Here is a 22,880-nt window from a genome sequence, read left to right on the forward strand (position 1 = left end):
CTCCATTCTTGTTTACCTTGTACACCTCAGATTTCCATTACATGCCACCTGCAGAAGTTCTCCGAAGACACTGCATTAGTTGGGTGTATTAAGGGTGGGCCTGAAATCACCTCCTTCTGAATGTCAACAAGACAAAAGAGATGGTGGTTGACTTCTGGAGGAAATAAACTGTGACTAGGCCATTCAACCTTATGGGTGAGTAGGTGGGGACAGTGAACAGGATACAGGTACTTGTGCGTAGTGGTAGTGAGTGCCATCTATCTTGCTGTCGTCTGCTGGGGGGAGGGGGGCTGAGTGCCAAAGATGCCAGCAGGATCAACAAACTCATCCGCAAGGCTGTAAAAATCATTGGTCAGAATTTGGAAATGTTTGAGTCAGTGAGGGACAGGAGGTCACTAAACAAACTGCTACATCATGGACAGCCTATCACACCTGTTCCACTCATTTCTGAGGCAGCAGAGCTCCTTCTCCCTCAGACTGATTGAACCTCGCTGCCATAAGGAAATCATTCTGATATCTCATAGCATAAAGCCCTTGACAGGGTATATCCTGGATAGGTTGCAAATATATAATAGGGCCAACATGGAGAGACAGACAACCACTCAATCTAAAACTCACATCCATTGGCCAATTTAGAATCACCAATTAACCTAACCTGTGAATGTTTTTGGACTGTGGGAAGAAGTCTGAGTACCTGGAGAGAACCCATGGAGACATGGTGACAAAGTGCAAACTCCAGACAGACTGGATTTGAACCTAGGACCTTACTGCTGTGAGGCACTGACGACTGTGCCATTTTTTTTTTTTCATATTTTGCAAAACTGTACTAAATTCAATCACTGTAAGAGCATTAGCATGAACTCTAAATAACACTGGAAATTAAAAGAACACTATGAACAATAAGACATTTGTTACTGTTAAGTATCATAAAAGCTCTATATTTACTGTATTGTATTAAGAGTAGAGCAATGGTGAAGAAACTATTAAGATAAGCTGCTGAAGTAAAAGTACTCATAATAGACTATAAAAATACTTTAGTATAAACAAAAGCCCTACATTAAAAAGTCCTAAGTAAAAGCAAATATCTATTAGTAACGAAAAGTACTGGAATACCTAAGAGCACATAAGACAATGATGAGGACATGTCTTGGTTAATTTAAAGTGTCTAATATGCAATAATGTGGTTTAGAAAATATTATTTTTATTACTAATTCAAGTACCGGCATTGCAACTGGTTAGCTTGTACTCTGTTAAACACTTTTAATATCTGTATCTGCAAATAGTTTAATAAATATCCAGTATATCCTTATAATACCTTAAGAATTACATTTACAATTCTTCCCTTTACCCTTATCCTAATGTAAGATTTACTATTTTGCTTTTATTATAAGTAAAAAGAATGTGTGAAGAATTTTTTCATTATAGAACATTACTGTATGTGATCAAAGCAAGACAAAGAAAGGAGCAAAACTGCAATGAAATACTCGGGCACCATGCTGACAATCACACATGAAACCAAACTACCATAAAAATATCAAAAAGTTGTCTTTACTTCTTCATTGTTTTAATTGTATTTATAAATTGTGTAATGATTATATTAATAATAATTAGAAAACACTCAAAATAAATGACATCAGTAACCGACAGTAATGACATTAAACATTAATTATTACACAATAACTCAAGATTGAATCCAGGCCAGTACAAAGAAAGCAAGCATTTAGGCTGATGTAAAATGTTCATTCAATAAGCAGACTGCAGGTTAAAAAAAATTTCTTTTCAGTGTACATGGAGGCATTGAGACACATGCCCTCTAGTCAGTCATAAAAACAAAATTAAAGCTAGAGATTCAACACTTCTCTTAATTATTATGCCCTTCCATTTCTCTCCAGAAGAAGGCACAGTCATCACATTCAAAAACACTTACATCCCTTCACAAAAAAGTAACGTAAAATCACCTTTAGATATTAACCAGAAGATTGATCTCCTAAATCTGCGTTCAGGACTTTAAATATCCAAACTCTCAACATTTAGAAGATGGAAAAAAGTGTCCAGGTGAGAGAAACTTGTAGCCGTTCCCAGAGGGAAGTCTGACACCTCCTTTAGAATGTGTGAGAAGGCCAGATGGAGATGGGGGTGGTTTAGCCTCCAGTTTTGGGTGAGCATTTGGTCTGTCATCAGTGTTGTGGTCCACAGGTTCCGCTACATTTTTCCTGATAGACTCATGTCTAGGTGAGAGATTCAGCAAACCCAAAACATCTTTCTGAACTGTACTCATTTTTTTATTCTCACCTCGGAGTAAGCTGCCCGGACATGGCATGTTGGGGTTTTGGCTGGCGTTGGCCCAGTAGGTTTTTAAATTGTGGATTGCCTGGATTTTGCTATCCTGTTTGGATTGGTGCAGCTTAGGGGTGACTGCTGGGCTAGAAGAGGCTGAAACAGATCCTGCGGAGGAATAGGAAAGGGCTGGGGATGGAGTACTGTCAGCAGGAGAGCGTGAAGGTGAGATGTGGGCAGTGTAAGGCGAGCTGGGGTATTTCAGTTTGAGCTGAGCCTGTATGTGCACATCTGGGGAGACTGTAGGGAGAGGTGAACCCTGATCTTTTACAGAGAGAGATAAAGAAGGGGATGAATGAGCTTGGCTGCTGTAGCCTGAACTGATTTTCTGCAGTGATGAGGAGCGGGATGGTGGTTTAGGCCGAGTTGGAGGAGGGATTGAGACAGAGGTAGAGAGCGGTGAAAGATGACTAGAGAGTGAGAGAGGAGACTTTAGACTTGCCCTACTTGGCGGTCGGCTAAATGCACTGGTCTCAGAGGGCTGAAACCCTCGGGCTCCATTTGTAGGAGTCAAAGTTGGGGTTGTTGGAGTGGACAAAGATTTCTGTCTGCATAGAGACTCATCTCTGCCCTCAGCTCCCTTCAGTGTCTTTCCTCTAAGGTTTGCTTTCTGCAGGCTCTCCACAGCTTGCATGTGGCTCTCAGTCTCCTCCAGGATCTTCTGGGCCAGCTCCTGGGGATCCAGTTGTCCTGCAGGTCCTGTCCTTTCCTCTTGGGATTTCACTGTGCTATCTGTCTCAGTGCTCGACTGGTCTGACTCAGAGCTGCTGACTTTTCCTTTCCGCTGAGGAGTTGAGCTAGAAAATGAAACACATAGATACATTTAAAAAAAAGTTCAAAAGGTACCTCTTTCTGACTTAACAAAAAGTATTGAACTTACATTTCCTTCTTGACTTTGGGGTTATTCTGAACTGTTAGTGGCAGCGTTGGAGCTTTTATTGGAGATGTAGGTGTGCTGATGCTTCCCTTTGAGGAAACTGTTAGAGGATACCCATGGCCCCCGGCAGATGCTCTCCCAGCACCAACGCTGCCAAATCTATGTCCTGCAGGTAGAGGCAGAGTGTCACACTCTCTTCCTCCTCGACCTAACGGCTCACTGCTTATAATGGAGTACCCCTCATACTCCTCGTCCTCTCCTTCTCCTGATAATACTCCTCCATTACTGGTCAATCGACCTCTTGATACACCACCTGAATGGGTGTAGAGGCCTGCGCCTTGACAAGGCTTCTCTGGCTGTTGATGTGAGCGCTGGCTGATGATGTCACTTCCTGCAGGCTCAGGTCTAGACAGGAAACTGAGAGATGAGGCAAGGGAGCTGAGGCTGTACACTGAGATGGCATCGCAGGAAAGGCTGTCAGGGCACACGGGGGGCAAAATCGAGGGTTGAGGTGGGTAGCAACCTAAGGAAAGGGGTAAAGAGTGTGGCTGGGAGGCTGACTGGGAGGAGGACAGAGACTCCAGGGAGGAAGAACTGTCCATGCTAAGTCTCTTGGGAAGCTCTGTTGAGTCTGATTAAAGAGAGAGAGAGAGAGGGAGAGAGAGAGGGAGAGAGAGAGGGAGAGGGAGAGAGAGAGAGAGAGGGTGATTTGAAAAATTAGTTGAATACTGGGAAAGATTTTGTAGGATTTAGTAAAAGAAAAAGTCCAAAGTCATAACTTATTTTTACCAAACAGCGCTAGAAGAGACTGAAGGGCAAAATGCATGATGCGTCTGCTGGCCTGTTTTCCAGTCTTCAGCACCACTTCCTCCTGACCAACTTCACAAAGATCAAAGCCTGACAAAGACAGAGCACAAAATCCAGCCAAAAGCCAAATCTGAGTACACGTCAGTGACAAATAATAAGCTTTACGTTCTTCACTGCAGTCATACAACAGCTAAAGCAGTTAGTTACTTTACTAATAATGTTAGATTACAAAATGAGTATGATGACTCTATATAACCCCCAATTCCCAAAAAAGTTGGGATGCTGTGAAAATGTGAATAAAAACTGAATGCAAGGATTTACAAATCTCATATACCCATAGTTTATTCACAACAGAACACAGAAAAAAAATATCAATTGTTTAAATTGAGAAAATGTACAGTGCCATCTAAAGAAATATATTAGCATGGACATGAATTTGATGGTAGTAACACGTCTAAGAAAAAAAAAATGTCGAGACAGGTCCATGTTTACCACTCTCTTCTTTTGACAACAGTCTGTAAACGTCTGGGAACTGAAGAGACCAGCTACTGGATTTTTGGAGTGGAATGTTGTCTTGTCTGATGTATGAATCTAGCTACTTAACAGCTGGTTGTTCAGTTGTTGTATTTTTCATTTGATACGCCAAATGTTTGCAGGTCATCAAAGATCTGGATTGCAAACAGGCCAGTTCATCACCTGGACTCTTTTACAACAAAGCCATATTGTACAACAGCATGGGTTCGTTGTACAGCATGGGTTCATTATAATTGCGGTATGCGTCTTAGCATTGTCTTGCTGAAATATTCAGAGGCTTGCCTGAAAAAGATATCATCTGGATTTGAGAATACACGGCTCTAAAATCTATATAAACAACGCGTTCTCACTCTTGAGGCGTAATATTTTACGCTAGTTGACAAATTGTCAACATGTTACACGTTCCTGAATGACGAGATCGGAAAAATGAGGAAACAAGAGAACCATTTGGAATCAATCCACAGATGTTCGTTCATTTTCCTCAAATCGCTTTGGAAAACACTATGTAACGCCTTTAAAGTGCTGATCTTTTTGACACTCTGGGTATGAGTTTGCTGTCTACTGTCAACAGAGATGGGCAGTAACGCGTTACAAGTAACCAGTAACAAGTAACCAGTAACGCGTTACTGGTCTAAAACGCTGCAGCACGGTTATTAACTGGCACACGCAAGCGAGAACACATATCCCCCATACTAGCATCATTACACTGGCTGGCAGTTAGTTTTAGAATTAAGTTTAAGATTTTATTATTTGTTTTTAAGGCATTGCACGGGTTAGCACCCTAATACCTTTCTGATCTTTTAAATTGGTACACTCCTGCAAGGTCACTGAGGTCTGCGGATCAATTGCTCCTGGCTGTCCCGAGGTCCAGATTAAAGCACAGAGGAGATCGGGCCTTTGCTGCGACTGCTCCTAAATTATAATAATGGATTGGATTTATATAGCGCTTTTTAAGGCACCCAAAGCGCTTTACAATGCCATTATTCATTCACGCGCACATTCATACACTTATGGAATTTTGGAACAAACTGCCCCTTTACATCAGGACCTCCCCAACATTGGACACTTTTAATACCCGTCTGAAAACTGACTTTTACTCCATGGCTTTAAATCAGAATGAGTTTGTATTACTTTTATTTATCTTATTCTTACTCAGATCTTCTAATTTTATGATTCTTTTTCTTAACTCTTATCATGTCTCCCGATGTTTTTATTTCTTTTGATTATCTTAATTGTACAGCACCTTGGTCAACATTTGTTGTTTTAAATGTGCTATATAATAATATAATAAATTTGACTTTGACTATTTGACAGATGGTGGTATGAGGTGTTTGTGCTAATATGGTGTGTTCGGTTTTTGCTGAATGTGGTGCTTTTCTTTAATCCTAAACATCTCCACTTTGCTCTTGTCTGTGCAAAGGACATTGTTCCAGAGGTTTTTTAGTTTGTTCAGATGCAATAAAACAGCCATGCTGTCATGTTCTTTTTAGAGAGAGAAGGCTTTCTCCTGACAGCCCTTCCAAGCAAGCCATATATGTTCAGTCTTTTTCCAATTCCAATAATGAACTTTATTATTTAACATGCTAATTGTAGAGCTTGAGTCCTTTCTCACAAACATAATTCAGCAAAAGGCAAAAGTGTCTGATAAGGGGTGTTCAGTAGGTGATATGAAAGCTCGCTCACACAAAGACAAACAGGAAAATAAGTAGACATATTGTTGGGGTGCCTGGGTCGTCGACCCAGAGTTCTGAGTGTTCATTATTATTGTACTTTGATTTTTGCCTTTATTTATCATTTCTAGTCTTTTGGTTTCTTTGTCAGAGTTGTGCTTTCTGGTTTCTGTTCTGTTCCATAGTTGCTGTATCCTTGTGTCAGTCTACGTCTCTGTTCCCTCTGTTGCAGTGCCTGCCTGTGAGTCTGTCTGTAAGTTCAGTCTGTGTTATGTTTCCTGTTTTACTTTGAAAGTCTGTGTCTCATGTTAATGTGTCTGGTTTTGCTTCCTTTGTCTCGTTAGGCCTCAGTTGCCCCAGCTGTGTTTCCCTCCTGTTACCCATTCCCTGATTGCTCCCTCTGTGTATTTAAGCCCTGTGTTTTCTCTGTGTCCGTGTCGCAATCTACCGTCTACTATGCTGTGTGTTCAGCCGGCCAGCCAGCCAGCCAGCCATTTTGGAAGTTTGTTACTTTGAGTTCAGCATTAAAGCTGTTTCTTGACTTCACGTCTGTTTCCGGAGTCTGCACTTTGGGTCCTTTTCCTGCCTGACAAAAGCTGTTTCATAACACATAAGCATCAAAGACAGATGGTAAAGGATAAACAAAAGTATTTACAATGTAAACCAAGAAGCAACACTATAAAAGAACCCTAATCAGAAGCCCAATGCATATACATGTGTTTCAATATGTTCTGAATATAATAATATAATTTTTTGCTCTGTGCTAGTTTTTAGAGCAGAGCAAAAACTGACATTTGCTTTACTTACAACTGACATGGGTGATGCAGTAGATCACTGACAAGGAGGTATAAAAAAATGTGAAACTAAGTTTCTTTTAAGGATGACTCACCCAGTGCAGCCAGGAACTCGTGGCAGCCTGGCAGCCTCCAGAGCTGCACACTAATTGACACTTGAATGGGAGCCAGTGGAAAGTCTTGCTCTTTGTCGCCTGACTGCAACTGAACCAACACTTGGTGAAGCTATGGAGAGGAAAGAAGATAATGACTGGAGCACTGGATGAGTGTTTACACTTTTTCAGTTTTGAACTTATTTATTACCTCACATTCGAGAACATATAAGGATTGTATTAAATAAAAATACTCCACTGTAAATCAAAAATTCTCAATAAACAAGGACAGATAAAGCACCCACTTCACAAAGAATATTCAAATAAAACATGTGCAGCAACTTAGTGTCTGAATGTGTTTGTGCCTGCTTTGACGAGTGTTATACTTTTGAACTCAAGCCAGAAGTTTCATCATGAAACACTTACCATTCCTGCCACGCTTTTAACTGCCTTTGTGAGGTGTGTATGACAGAAGAAGAAACAGAACTTTAGTGATTTCTTTTTGTGTAATTGTTGTGTTTGAATTACTGTATTCTCAGCCATGCATAAATGATGATGTGCTTATGCAGACAATTCTTGATGATACCCATATAGTATTTATGGAGGGCTACAGCAAGCAAAGAGTGATGAAACCAAACCAATGACTGCAAAATGAAAAATTAGAGCAAAGCACTTTACCAACTAGCTATACAGGCAATCTGTTTTAGTTAGGAGTGGTTAAAAGACGAGTGTGCAGAATATCTAATGACCGTGCTGACGAGATGCATGCTAGGGTTTGGAAACAACAATGCATGCAGTGTTGAGTGTGTTAGCAGAAAGCAGTGGTGCAAATGAACTAGATTACTAACCATATTCAGTATATTTTACCTCCCTACAGTGCTGCAAAAAACTGGAAATCTCTCTCTCTCTGTATATATGCAATGCATGTGGGAACTATGGATGAATAGAAATACAACAGCCTCACTGACTAAGAAGCACCTAATAGCTCAGGGCATCAATCAATGGTGCAACATCAGTAGAACACAGTTACTATCAAAGCTAGAGACTGAGAGGCTGCAGTTCAGTGGGAATGAGTGAGCAGTGTGGACATAATGAGCTGACCCTGATAGAAGAAGCATTGGAAGTGAACTAGATGATGCTTAGCTACCTGCAATGACAGAATTGCTGTTTTTACACCAGGACTCTAAGATCAGGCAAGCCAACTGGAGCTCTGCCTGGATTGACCATAAGAAAGCCTATGACTCAGTGCCTTGAATAGTGTACAGGGACATCTGAGCTGCATAGGGACTAAAAGTCCCCACTTTCTGATGGGGGGGGCAGCACCAAGGGTGGTTAAGAACAATAGGGGTATGGTCGGACTTTGAGTTCCAGACAGACAAGCAGCTACTGGCCAACCAACATGATATAGTGGTGGACAGCAACATTGGGAAGAAGGACCACAAGAAAATAGAGAGTTACCAGGGCCAGGAGGAAAACCTGGAGCAGATGTGGAAGGTAAAGTCCAAAGTTGTCCCAATGGTAATAGAAACATTAGGAGCTGTAACCCCAAAACTGGAAGACTGGCTCCAGCAGATTCAAACACAACATCAGAGGTCTCTGTTCAGAAGAGTGTATCTGCGCCAGTTTGTCCTTCAGCCCCTGGTACAGCTAAAACAGAACACCCAAACTCCGAGGCCTCTGGTAAAGCATCCAAGTTTGAGGAACACAAACGTACCATCCCCCAGCTTTTTGAGCTTGCAATTATCAACGTTACTTTAGTAAAGGCCAAGAATAAAAACAGGTGTTCGAGGGAGATCTTATTTTTTGGGGGGATTATACTTCATTAAAGATGTGAGTAGTTCTTCCACCACTGTCATGACCACCTGTCCAACATGATAGTACCTTATGAATGAGCTGTTCTCCAGCCTCAGATGCTGTGACCAGCTTACAGAGTGCCTGTAAGGCTGGAGGAGTAAGACCTGGGGATGCACAGAAACTTAATCAGAAATTTCTATAGCACTTTCATATCTTGATCACAAACAACTAATATGACCTAGTGTAACGTTTTACAACTGGGCCTTTAAAGAGCTATAAGTTGAAATAAAAATATAATCTGAATTATTCTCTTGCTAATATAGGGTATGTTGCAAAAGTGAGTACACCCCTCACATTTTTGTAAGTATTTTGTTACATCTTTTCATGGGACAACATTGAAGATACGACAGTTTGATACAATGTAAAGGCAATAATGGCTGTGTGTTGAATTATTTAGAGGGGACAGCAAATTTACACTGTTGTACAAACTGTACACTGATTACTTTGCATTGTATCAAAGTGTCATATCTTCAGTGTTGTCCCATGAAAAGACATAACATTTTTTACAAAAATGTGAGGGTTGTACTCACTTTTGTGAGATACTGTACATTAAAACAAATATAATTTTATCAGTATGACTGATATAGGAGATGTTTTGAATAATGGAAAAACTGTGTTACCAAGCAGTGACTGTAGAGTGGTACTGCACTGCTGCAGTCGATCCCCAGGATCTGAGGTAGGAAAAAAAACTGCTGCAGGGAGTCCAGCACCACTACCAGAGAAGTCCAACCGAAAACCCACTGCAGAGAGAAGGGCCTGCCACCCAGGCACTCCGCCGACCTTACCCAGCGCAAAAGAGACATGTGGACATGAACAGAGAATACACAAAGGTTGGCATTTAAAGAGAAGGAGAAGGAAAGACCAACACACAGACCTTATTCTCCACACTTTGCTGCGATGTGTACATTGGGTTAAACTGGCCACTCTGAATGCGCTGTAGAGATTTCTCAACCTGTGGACAGAAACGGGCACAAACTGTGTTATTTAATCAGACTGGAACGTTCAGATGTGGGAGAATGTGTTTTGAGGTGCCATTCATAAATAATTTAACATTTTCTGGACAGGACAAAACTGAAAGAAAATGAAAAGAAAACATCTTGATTGATAATCATGCATTTGATTTGCAATCAAGATGTTTTCTTTGTGTTGAACACAATCATGGGTGCTTCCTTAAGAAGCATTTTAATTCCATAATTCACCAGAAAATAGCTTTACCATTCCTCATTGATAGCTCAGATCTCTGTGCACGGATTGTGGAGTGACATTTATACAGCACTTTTCTAGTCTAAGCTCTACTACAAGCCTCATTCACACACTCATACAGCACTTTATTCCATAAAAGAGGACCGTAGCCACAATGGCAGCACTCACTGACATCATTCTGCATTTTTAAGGCTTTAATGTTAGCATTTTACCCCCTGCCATGCTATTTAGAGCCAGACGTGACCATAATGCTCTAAGGTATCAACTAACACCAGCATGCTGGAACCGCAATGCCTCTGAAAGTTCAGCAACATGCTCTGATGGAAGTCTGATGATGATAACTAATGTCATGATTCACTGTATTAGATTTTTATTGATCTTCATGAGAGCTAAGTATAGTTTCCCCAGTCTGTCTTGCTAAGACATCTGAATTCTTTTTCCTTAGATGGAGGGAAAGTGATGTCCCAAAATCAAGAAGGGTAGAAATAAGAAGTATTGCAGAACAAAAAGCAATTTGCAGTCAAAGTAGGTTAACACGTTCACACAGACCTAGCGCTGAATGTAATGACTTTCTTGATTGTTCAATACTTGTTTGATGCAAAGTCATAAAGTCATTATAATAGCTCAGTACGAATTATCTAAACTCAATATAATGTTTTCATATGGCTTTTTAAAAACTTTTTTCAATCAACAGTCTTTAATTAAATGACATAAAATGACTGCTATAAAAAACAAAGCAGTTAAGCCAGTATTCACATTTGTGAACTTTACAATAGTGAATCTTTGGATGCTCTGACAAAAAATAAAGATCACATATCTAATTAAAATGATTAAAGTCATGCTCATTTAAGATTTTCCAGTGGTATTGATGACAAGTCTTACCAAGTGTAACAACACTCTGAGGGCATCCCTGGCCCTCTCTGGGTACTGAAGGATCTCTACCAGGGCTTGGCCAACCAGTGACATGGGACTGTTCAGCTTTACATCATTGCCAATCAGCATGTAACCTAAAAAAGTACAACAAAACACATCTTTCAGTTTCTCATGCATATTGAAACTGTGGTTTTTGGAGTTCTGGAATGTAAATGTAGCCGTCTCCAAGCACTTTGGGTTAGCTTCTGTTGTTTAAATGTGCTGTAAGTTATGAATAAAATAGGCATGACATGTTTAAGGTAAAATTTTCATCGCCAGTGGGCTACATAATGAACTTGAAGAATAGAAACAAAGTGTTGATCCTGCTGTGCTAGTATCGACCCAAAATCAATACCAGTATTGGTATCAATGCTATCGATAATTGGATTGATCCGCCCACTTCTAGTTTATGGTTTGCACTTTCTCATACCTTGCTTGAAGACACATATCACTGCTGACCAGTAACACCCCAACAGACTTGCCATATTGGGTACAGTGACCACGACAATTATTCTTTTTCTAAGTTTATAGCGTTTATTATATTATGTATCATCTAACATATCTCAGACATTGACATTGCTAAGTTGTACAAACTAATTGGTTCCTTTTAGCTCATTTGAACTCAAAGAAATTGGTTTTTAGCTGATAAATGCTCCACTATATTTTGCAGCTACTCCTCTTGTGTCTGCGTGCTGTGGCTCAAATCAACTGAGTCAACCTTTAGTACTTTACATTAATGATTTTTTGCTAACCAGCCCAGTTGGAAGGGTGTGAGAAGTGCTTGCTGCTCTGCAGTGTCTTCATGGCTTCAGTCAGAGCTGCACTGGCTTTGGTCCCATTGTGAAGAGCTGTGTAGAAGGTGTGTGTGAACAGTTTAGAGGCAGCTACTGGCACAGGCCACAAAGAGACACACACACACTGGACCCCTGCAGCCAAGAACGCTCGAGTCAACCCCACCACTCCATCTGCTGTTACCTTGCTGCCAGACTCTGGGTACAACCTGAAGTGGCAAAGGGTCAAAGAGTTACATGGGACAGTCAAAAGCTAAGAAAAGCCTGTGTAAAAGACCAAATATGTGAATAGTTATACCTCAGGACCACCAGTTTGACAGTCAGGCAAAGGTCCAGTATATCAGCAGCAGTAAGAAGGAAATCTTGAAGTGGTGGACTATCACAGATACTCTCTACCTCACACACACTTTCACCATCCTCACTCCTTTCATCTGCTCCTCTGAGTCTCTCTGGGCTGGTCTTTGAAAACAAACCCTTCACTTTTCCACCCTGATCTGCTGCTTTGCCTGACACTGACGTCCTGTGGGGCGATTTCTCCTTTGGTTGGCCACCTTCCCCATCTCCTCCAGCATGCTCTTGACTAGGGGCAAGGACCAAAGCTGCAAGCTTCCAAGATATATGTGTGGCAAAGTGAACACACTCTGCCTGACTCAGAGCTGCTAAAACACGATCCTTTGTGGCATTGGCTCCCGTTAGGGGATGACATCCCAGCTGTTCTCCCAGCCACAGGGCTTCCTCTTGGGCTGAGGGTAAGGGCCCCCATAGCCAACGGTCCATGACACTCGGTGGCAAATGAGGTGCACCGACCACTGCAGCCATTGAGCCTCCATCTGGGCAAAATAAGTGTCCACTGCGTCGAGCAAGAGGCTGCGGTTTGAACACATTTCATACAGAGATATTATAATAACCAAGAAATTTTTTAAATAATTAATTGAATAAACACATATGTCGGAATTGTTTGATTCAACAAATACAATATCTGTTACTTTACATCTATTATCAGAAATCAAAGGGTACCAAAATGACTTACCTTTATTGTTGCTCCCAGGCTGGCTAAAGAAGGTACAGAAATTAGACTGAACCTTTCATACAGGTACTCATTAGAGGAGCTGCCTTTGAGCAAGGCAAATGGAATTAGGTATAATTCTCCTTCCAGAACTAACACAAGTTGTCTGTGTCTACCCACGGGTCCACTACTGTGCATCAGGCCCTGTATAGAGAGAGGTGGAGGGCAATCGTAACACACAGATTTGTGTGAAAAACCATAAAGAAGACAAATTCAAATTGTGAATCGAAATATAAATCTTTCCTTGGAGACACACATACATACCCCTTCCATTGGCGCTATGAGCAAGTCATAAAGGGCCCGCAGAGGAGGTTTGCCAGTGTTACTTGGTCTGAAGACGGGAGAAGATAAGCTGTCCTTTACTGGAGATACTGTGGTACTGTACAGACTCGTCATGCTCTGACAGCTTCTATTAGCGGCAGAAATACACAAGAAATGTAATACACTCCCACACATACTTATCCTGTTTGAAAACAGCTATGAACCTATAATCATGGTGATGTTATAGTCATGCAGCTCTACGAAGCTATACTTCAGCACTGGTGATATTAACTGAACGGTAATGTTAGCTTGCTAACTTGCTCATCAGGATTTGGAGTAATGTGTTACAGTTTAACATTTATGAAACACCAATTTCCTTTTTTCTCACAATGAACAGAAGTTTTGCAAATTCAAGTAACTATTAAAAACATATTTGCAGTGTTTTTATTTCCCTTCAAGTTCTTACGCATACAGCTGCTTACAAGTTAAATTTATCTAATCCTAGGGAGACCTTTGTATTATGACTACAACTGCAATATTTTGTGCCCATATTTTGTATTATGATGATCTTTTTAGTTTCCGATTAGATTCATTTCTCAGCTACGCCATTGTTGTCCACTATCTTTGACCACAGTACAGTTGTGCTTATATTTGTTTTTTCTTCTTAACTTTTATTTTTAAATTATGTTTACTGTTTTCATTATTTTTATTGTTGATATTTTTTCATTGTTTTTCACTGCATGTTTCAAAATGTTTTAAATGTTTAAATTATTTGTTGTGTAGCAACAAGTTGGTTAGTTTGTGTTATGTTTAAATGTAGTGAAAAAAAAGTTGTGAAAAATGGACTTTTCATACTTGTGGATTTCTGTTTAAATACTGTATTATTGAGTTATTCTTGGTCATTTTGGACTTCTGTCAGGTCCACTTCCTGTCGTTGTCAGTTGTCCCTTCTTAGTAATCGCCTGGGATACCTTCACTGACTTGATTCAAATTTGTCTTGCCTGTGTCCAGTATATATGCACACCTCCTGTCCGTTAGTTCACACTTGATAGACTGTCCTGTTTTCTTTGGAGCCATGTGATCTAGCAGTTTCTTGTGATCCTTGTTTATGACCTTTTGCTATGATTCATGAACTTGGTTGCTCTTTACCTGTTTTATTTTCCCTATTTCCTGTCTATCATCTGTTTTGGAATAAAAATGAGAACTTTGGGCTTTTTCTTGTTCTGCATTTTTTGGTTAGCCACTAGTTAGCTTTAAGTTTGGCTAAATCTCTCAATGTAAGATAAATAAAAAAAACTTGTTGCTAATAATGTAGTAGAGGAGATGCAACTAGTACCAACTCACTATGCAGTGAAGTTAAGTAAGTAAAGTCAGAGCTAAACCTAAAGTAGACTGTGCACCCTCTGGACATATAGCCAAGATACTCTGGCAGTTTACAGGAACTCTGAATCAAACCTGTTGAAGAGGTTGTTTCTGGACACCATGTGGAGATAGCCTGTAGGGTCTGTGGCAGAGATGAGTTTTTTGTTCAGCTCTTCAAACTGCTGCTCCAACAGATCTCCAGCTTCACTCTCTGTCTCACTACTGGAGCAGACTCTGCAAAATGGCAATAGAGACAGTGATACATAGTTGTTCTATTATACAGCATTGTCTAAAGATTGCAACCAAAATGCCAGGTGCATGCATATACCTCTAACAGTGTCAACTCAAACGCATAAGTATGGTCAAACATTCTGTTTACAAGCAGAAGCCAATCAAAAGAAGGCAGGCTTAAAAAGAGGGCGGTCTTAAAGGGAGAGAAGAAAGTAGTTTGTTTCAGACAGAGGATGAACTGACAATCTTAGGAAAATGTACAAAAGGAAGAAATAAGTAGTGATTAATTACTGGAGCAGTATGTGCTAGAGCGATAACTTGGAATTAAAATAACTTTTTATGGAATCCTCTGGCTGTAGATTTTACACACTCAGGAAGGTAATAGCAGTTTCTGATATCTGGATACATGCTAAAGGGCAGTAAAATGCTACTAGTGGTTTGGAAAACATTTTTGTGCTGTGTATGTGCAAAAACTTGTCATGCTTCGATGAGTGGGACTCATAATAAACCACACATAAACAGCAAGAATCACCACAATATCAACACACGCGCGCACACACACGCACACACACCCCAGAAGTAGCGAATCTGCTGGCTGTAGTGACTCCACTGCAGTGGTTTTCACAGAAGGTTGAGATGTAGTTTGTATGGGGGAACATTTGGTGACACAACACATGGTAGTGACTTACAAACTCATCCAGCTATGCCAACCAATGCCTGAGAGTTGTGGGCAGTATAATTGAGAATAAAGAAAACTGGCAGGAGGAAAGGAAGACAGACACAAAGCATGCCTCTTCTCTATCATGCTTTGCTCACTTCTGTTTAAATGAGAGAAGGTTCACCTACAATCTATCTCAAAAGTTTGTACAGAACTTCATGGAAATCTTGGATTGCCCGATTAACTCTAAGCCTCAAATGTCAAACACATGGTAAGCCTACAAAAAAAGTCAACGTCTCCAAAGTCAGTCTGACTTTTTCTTTGTATAAAAAGACAGAAAAGTCATATCTCTAAAATAATTGGGATTTATCTTCTGTAGACCATGAATGTACCACATTACCATAGGGTGACTTAATAACAATCATCTTAACAAACAGTTCCACATTTTAGCACACCAGTGAAACAATTTTGACCAGATTAGAGGTTTTTCATGATTTCGTTTTTTATGCCTGTGTTTTCTGGGCTGACAGTCTTTCTTTTGGATACTGCTAGACTCTGCCTGGAAGCCTATCCTTTCTTCAGATATTTAAAATGTACTATACACAGAGGAAATACACATTGAAAATACACCCATAGTGATTAATAACATATTTACCATAGTTGTTAAGCTCAACACAACTGGTCAACCACGTAATTGTTCTTTGTATGTGTGCTAGTAGTCAGACAGGGATTCAAGACATGTCACAAAACTTTGAACATCAGCCTTGTGAAAAGGCTTAAACATATCCTCATGAGACCATGAAATATCTGCATTAGGCTCCATTAACCTGTTTAATGGAATAAAGTTGTCACTGTCAGCTATAAAGTCATGTCAGCAGTATGAGGCATAAAGAAAATACTTCATTGAGTTAAAAGGTGCTGGTAACAATCATTCACTGCCATCTATCAAAGGTGGCACTACCTGCTATAATGACTATCCACTCCCAGAGCCTCTCTAGCATTGTGGATGTATTGCTCCAGAGAAAAGGAACCTCCAACAGCTCCTCCTCCACTTTGTGGGCTCCCACTACCATCCTGGAACTCAGACACCTCCAGTCCTGCTTCTCCAAGATACACCTCATTAAACTTCACGATACCTGTAACATTTTAGGAAAAACATAAGCAGGTTACAGCACTATGTGTGTGCCCATTTGTCAACATGTGTGCCTGTGTGGCAGCATGTAGTGTAGACACTAAATGGTGCTTCTGTCATTTTTTTCTTAAGGGTCCCCTTAGAGAAAAAGCCGTGAAGCCAAAGAGTGATCATTCTCTTTGCAGTATAAATGTCCTCAAATGTCATATCTGATATATGTAGATATAGGTGACATTTCAGCCTGTAGGTAGCCCTGGAGGAAAGACTGCAATGAAAGTGTTCACCCTTTGAAGAGAATTAGTGGTAAATGTCACCCTAGCATTACAAGGACCTTAAAGATGATCATCTCAGTCAAGACCATTTTTGGTTTTGTCTCACAGAACTTAAATGAATTCCCACTGAAGTCATGACAACATCACTACATCTCAGCATCCCATGCCACAGCAGTTATGACAACTCATAGTACAACATAGTACAACTCTGTTTTTTCTTTTATACCAAAGATATAATCCCTGCTTAATTTTTTTTAAACATTTATAGATGCTCTTATGCCTTCCCATCCCATTGGAATGGGTGTAGCACAGGTGGTAGAGTGTGTGTGATAATTATAAAAAGCTGCATGCATGCAGTGCTTTAAGTAATCAATAAGCCTTGAAAAGTGCATATAGTTCCAGTCCATTACAGACTACTGTAGTCATATTACTTAAATGTTATTGATGACTAAACTGAAAAGTTCTTCAGGCCCATGGAAACATTAATCCCTTTCTACAACAGCTGCGTTAAGACCAATTCTGTCATGAAACGCTGTGTGGCAGGCAGGAGATGAGGACTCAAAATGCAGGACTCATAGACTCGAGGGATGAACTCAAAACCACAGCTTTATTTGCTGGTTGCAGAAAAACGAGCATACAAAGTAAACTAAATTAAACTGGGGACTAACACACTAAACTCACAGGGAGATCCACACAGCATGAGGGAGGACGCGACACTGACTCAGAGAAACACAGGGTTTAAATACACTGGGAAGTAACGAGGGGAATGAGACACAGAAGGAGGGCACAGCTGGGAGAAATCAGGACTGACGAGACAAGGAAGCAAAGCAGGACACATTCACATAAGACACGGACCTTCAAAGTAAAACAGGAAATATGACACAGAGACGTGAACTTGGCACAGTGGAGGCAGCAACTGAGAAACACAGAGACATAAACCATAAGGCAGAGGTCTAAGAACCAAAATACACAGAGGGAAATACTAAGCTTGGAACACAAGAAACTAGACTCGAGAGAGTAACAAAAGACCAACCATGAGAACATAATTCACAATACAGAGTGACAGAAAACAAAAAACTCAAACATGCAAAGACACAGACTTACACAGAACCGAGGGGACACAGAAACATGAAGGGCAAGGGATCAAAACTAGAAACCACAGAACAACTCACAAGTACAATAATACAAAAACCACGAAGAACTAAACACGCTGGGTCAGGAGACCCAGGACCCTGACAAATTCCAAATGATTTTGCAAACCTGAATTTTATACTTCTCATTAAAGCATTACTTAATCATGATTACTGACATAATTTGAAGTGGACACCAGCATCAGTACATTTATAATTATGCACCTATTAGTCTCTTTAAAAATATGGGACATTTTATACACAACTATTTTAGAAAGAAAAACACAGAAATATCTGAACGTCTTTTCTCATCTCCAAAATCTCAGTAATGGAGGGATGGAACATGGTCCACTCTGACTCAGTGTCTCCAGCCTCACTTAGTATGCTTTAAAAGTTCTGCTGGAGGTGGGAGTAGAAGATCTCACAGACCAGGGCCTCTGCCAGACACTCCCACTGCATCTTCACTACACATCTAGGGACATCAGGCCTGTCCAGCATCAGCCTCATCACCCGTGAGACCTGATCCAACTCAGTACCAAGTAGTGATCCCTTGACTGCTCTGATATTATCTTTACCCGAGTATCCAAGACATGTGGACAGAGATCTGATAATACAATTACGAAATCAATCATGAACTTGCATACTAGAGCGTCCTGTGTTAAGTGTACTAATGGACACCATTATACTCAAACCAGGTGTTCAGAACAGACCAGTCCTTGGGTTACATTGAGTAGGCCATTTCTTCCAATTATACCCCTCTAGGTCACACTATTGTTGCCAATGTGAGCTCTGAAGTACTCCAGTATAACAGTGGAGTCCCCAGCAGATACAGGGACTCTAAGGAAGCCAGGCACACTGAACTGTTGGAAGGTGCAAGAAACAAGAAAGAAGGAAACCCTCCTATCCCCTAAGGAAAACCTGAGCATACAGGCACCAAGTCACAAGTATGCAAATATACCCATTTCTCCTCACCATCTATCACTGAGGGTAGCCTCATGCATCAGCTTAGGCAACTTGAATCAGTGCAGAGGATTAGTAAGGAGGAAGTGAGGGTAACTATGAAGAGGATGAAGAGTGCAAAGGGTTAGATGGTCCAGATCACATACTCGTGGAGGTAAGGAGATGACTAAAAGAGAGAGAGGGCCGGGGAAATTTTTTTTTTAACCAGACACAAGATTATGAGGATGCCTGAAGAAGTGGCAAAGAAGTTTGCGAGGCTGGTGCAGGACATACAGTGATGCAAAAAAGTGTTTGCCCCCTTCCTGATTTCTTATTTCTTTTGTATGTTTGTCACATTTAAATGTTTCAGATCATCAAACATATTTAAATATTACACAAAGATAACACAAGTAAACATAAAATACAGTTTGTTAATGGAGGTGTTTATTATTAAGGCGAAAAAGAAAATCCAAACCTACATGGTCCTGTGTAAAAAAAGTGATTGCCTCTAATTTAATAACTGTTTGGGCCACCCTTAGCAGCAGCAACTTCATTTGCAATAACTGCCAATTAGTCTTTTACACTTTTTTACACCACTGTATATAAAGAAATTGAGGTTCAAGGTAAGGGTGGGATTACATCAGGGACCAGCTCTCTGCCCTTTCTCCTTTGCGATGGTGATGGACAGGCTGACAGATGATGTCAGGCAGGAGTCTCCATGGATTATGACGTTTGGATAACATTGTGATCTGTAGTGAGAGGAGAGAACAGGTGGAAGAGAGCCTGGAGAAGTCAAGATTTGCACTGGAAGAGAAGAGGGCTAAAAGTCAGTAGAAGCACAACAGAATGTGTGTGTTAATGAGAGTTAGACAGGTGGAAAGGTGAACACACAGGAAGTAGAGATAATGAAGGTAAATGAGTTTGAATACCTGGGCTAAACCATCCAAAGTAGCGGACAGTGCACAATATTAGTGAAAAAGACAGGATGGAGGCAGGATGGAGTGGCTGGAGATGTGTCAGGCAAAAAGAAAAGGTTTATAGGAGGGTAGTGAGGCCTGCTATAATGTATGGTTTGGAGACAGTAGCACTTACAAAAAGACACGAGGTAGAGGTCAAGGTGACAGAATTTAAGATGTTAAGATTTTAACTGGTAGTGACCAGGATGGACAACATTACAAATGAGTACATCAGAGAGACAGCTCAGGTTGAGCAGTTTGGAGAGAGGGAAGGTTGGAATGGTTGGACATGTACAGGAGGAATAGTGGATATATTGGATAAATGACTTTGAAGATGGAGCTGCCAGGAAGACCACAGAGGTAGATCACTGGAGAGGTTTAAAATTGTCACGAAAGAGGTTTGAGTATAGAAGATTATGATAGGAATAGGGTGAGATGGAAGCAGAGGTGATGGTAAATGGTAAATAGCCTGTATTTGTATAGCGCTTTACATAGTCCCTAAGGACCCCAAAGCGCTTTACACTACATTCAGTCATTCACCCATTCACACACACATTCACACACTGGTGATGGCAAGCTACATTGTAGCCACAGCTGCCCTGGGGCGCACTGACAGAGCGAGGCTGCCGGACACTGGCGCCACCGGGCGGGTGAAGTGTCTTGCCCAAGGACACAACGACCGAGACTGTCGGAGCCGGGGCTCGAACCGGCAACCTTCCGATTACAAGACGAACTGCCAACTCTTGGTGATAGCTAAAGGGAGCAGCCTCAGGCTCCTTCCCAACCAGAAAGGTAATGTTCCATGTTCCTAAAGGCAACTTTGTCAGCCTACGACTCTGAATCTGAATGAAAAAAGCATCTTCAGTAATTTCATAAAACTGATCAGCTTGAGTTTGTGTAAGCGTGGCAGTGAACCTGTGCCTGGAGATATTAGCCAGCTGTACAGAAAGCCTTCTGCCAGAGAATAGTAGAGAACCATGGCCCTCTGACTGTTGACTGTTTCCAGGATGTGTTCTATGGTGACCGGGATGTAAGGGTCAGTGCTTGCTGCTTGCTGACTTCCTTTCTGGCGTTCCACTAGGAGATCAGCAAAGGCACGTGTGCGCCCTCGCTCAGCTATAGCTAGTGCCTCATCGTGCCGGCCTGAAAGAATAGGAACACGTGGAGCTGTGAGTTAAAAAGGAGCAGATCTGAAAGAGCAGACTCTTTATTGTGGTAGCATTGATAAAGAAATACAACTATCAGACATTAGGTGATCATTTGTGCCTTATTAGCAGAGACCAATGTATAAGGTGTAAAAATGAGAACAGCTAACATACAAAGTGATGTAGTCATTTGCCACAAAGAAACAACACAATAGGTCAAGAGGCCACTTCTGTCACCTAAGCTGACGAGGACTCTCTGGAGAGCCTGGTACGAACTGGTTTGCAGATCAAACAGGGAGAGCTTGTAATCCATACTGTGCTGCATCTCATGACGAATTGCCTCAAATAGCATAGATGCTTTGTATAACTGGAACAAACAGCAAATAAACATACATTGCAATGAATTATCAACAGTACCAATCCACAAATATACAAACCATCCATTGTTCCAGTGTTCAACTGGATTTAGGCTGTGAAGACATTTTTATACTCTTCACACCTTTTAATGTGTCTCCATGGTTTGTTGTAAATCACCTGCATTTGTTATTTGTTAACAACTTTTGTATTTATTTTCTGTGTATTGTGTGATCTAAATGGCCAGGCTTCATTTCAAACCTGTTTGAGCATATAGGTACAGTGCTGGCCACTGGGTGGCACTATAAACACACAGCAAGAGTTGTAAGTGTTTTGGCTCACTTTTCACCATGAAATGGAGAAGCAAAATTATTATAATTGTGCATTTTCTAATAGTTAAAAAGTATTTTCAGTTTTTGCTTTCATTTTATTTACAGCATAGTTTTTTAAAACAGTTTTAAATGTAGATTTTGTTATGATATGTTTAATGTTTGTCATTATGCTAGTTTTAATAAGTACAGAACCTTACAATAACAATACAGCAAGAAAAAGAAATGACACACAGTCACAAATTGTATTCATAGGTAGTCCTATATTAAAAACATCACTCAGATATATTCCATTTTGATAGAATGCATGTAGTCATGTTATATTATCAATTCGGGGCTCTTTATATATGTACTTTTATATATGGCCATATATATATAAATAATTTTTTAACTTGTTACTGTGTCTACACAGACTGTATCTCTCTTCTCTTTTCCTTGTCGCTTAACTTGCAGTTCCAGTTATTCCCACCAAATAATAATAATTTACTTTGTTTTCCTGAAATAGAAAGAAACTAAGAAATAAACATTAAATTGTTTAAAAAATTGTCTTTAGTGTTAAATGACAAAATCTGATTTGGCACCATTACCAAGAAAAACTGAAGGCGGTGTTAGTTTTAAATTATATTAACTGTCATGGTTCCTGGTTGCTGGCCCAAGGTTTTTGTGTTTTCAGAATGTTTTGCGGTTTTCTTGTTTTGATTATCTTTCTATTTTAGTTCAGTTCTCCTTCTCTTGGTCTTTAGGTTTATTTTGGGTTAAGATAAGATTTCTGTTTGAGTTCCATAACCTTCTGTTTATGCTCTACTTCCCTAGTGCCTCTGAGTTTTATTTATTTTCCTAGTTAATGGTTTCTTATTTAATTATGTTAATTCCCTTTCGTGTCCTAGTTTCATCTCTGTGTCTTGTTCTCAGCGTCTCCTGGAAGTCATTCTTCTCTCCCTCTTTAACTCTCTGTCTCTACAGTCGTGTCCCTGACAGAACCCTGGCAGTTCTGTCAAGTTCATATGTTTTAGTCTGGGTCTCAGTGTTTGTTACTTCCTGTTTCATTTAATAGTCCCTTGTCCCATATGCATTATGTTTAGTTTTGCTTCCCCTGCCTCATTAGTCAGATTCAGTTCAGCTGTGTTCCCATGCGTCTCCATTTCCCCTAATCAACTGCCTGTGTATTAATTGT

General features: G+C 40.4%; 1 protein-coding gene across 5 annotated transcripts in view; it reads right to left on the reverse strand.

The window, feature by feature from the left end:
• Nucleotides 1–1,532: 1,532 nt before the first annotated feature.
• The window catches only part of ttc28 (tetratricopeptide repeat domain 28), a 145,928-nt gene continuing 124,580 nt past the window's right edge, over nt 1,533–22,880 (reverse strand). For 3 of the 5 annotated variants that reach the window (XM_025909040.1, XM_025909041.1, XM_025909044.1), the window contains 17 exons: nt 21,261–21,390; nt 20,794–21,021; nt 16,411–16,585; nt 14,654–14,794; nt 13,202–13,346; nt 12,902–13,081; nt 12,170–12,738; nt 11,833–12,080; nt 11,051–11,175; nt 9,840–9,917; nt 9,586–9,745; nt 8,993–9,069; nt 7,538–7,561; nt 7,115–7,244; nt 4,004–4,111; nt 3,218–3,845; nt 1,533–3,134 (listed from right to left, as the gene is read on the reverse strand). In XM_025909040.1, the coding sequence (XP_025764825.1) occupies nt 2,024–3,134; nt 3,218–3,845; nt 4,004–4,111; nt 7,115–7,244; nt 7,538–7,561; nt 8,993–9,069; nt 9,586–9,745; nt 9,840–9,917; nt 11,051–11,175; nt 11,833–12,080; nt 12,170–12,738; nt 12,902–13,081; nt 13,202–13,346; nt 14,654–14,794; nt 16,411–16,585; nt 20,794–21,021; nt 21,261–21,390 (4,257 nt within the window). In that variant the 3' untranslated portion in view covers nt 1,533–2,023. The remainder of the gene's footprint in view (nt 3,135–3,217; nt 3,846–4,003; nt 4,112–7,114; nt 7,245–7,537; nt 7,562–8,992; nt 9,070–9,585; nt 9,746–9,839; nt 9,918–11,050; nt 11,176–11,832; nt 12,081–12,169; nt 12,739–12,901; nt 13,082–13,201; nt 13,347–14,653; nt 14,795–16,410; nt 16,586–20,793; nt 21,022–21,260; nt 21,391–22,880) is intronic. The other 2 variants (XM_025909043.1, XM_025909042.1) reach the window with 2 other exon arrangements.

This window comes from Oreochromis niloticus, linkage group LG7, assembly GCF_001858045.2.
Source record: "Oreochromis niloticus isolate F11D_XX linkage group LG7, O_niloticus_UMD_NMBU, whole genome shotgun sequence".
Taxonomy (NCBI): Eukaryota; Metazoa; Chordata; class Actinopteri; order Cichliformes; family Cichlidae; genus Oreochromis; species Oreochromis niloticus.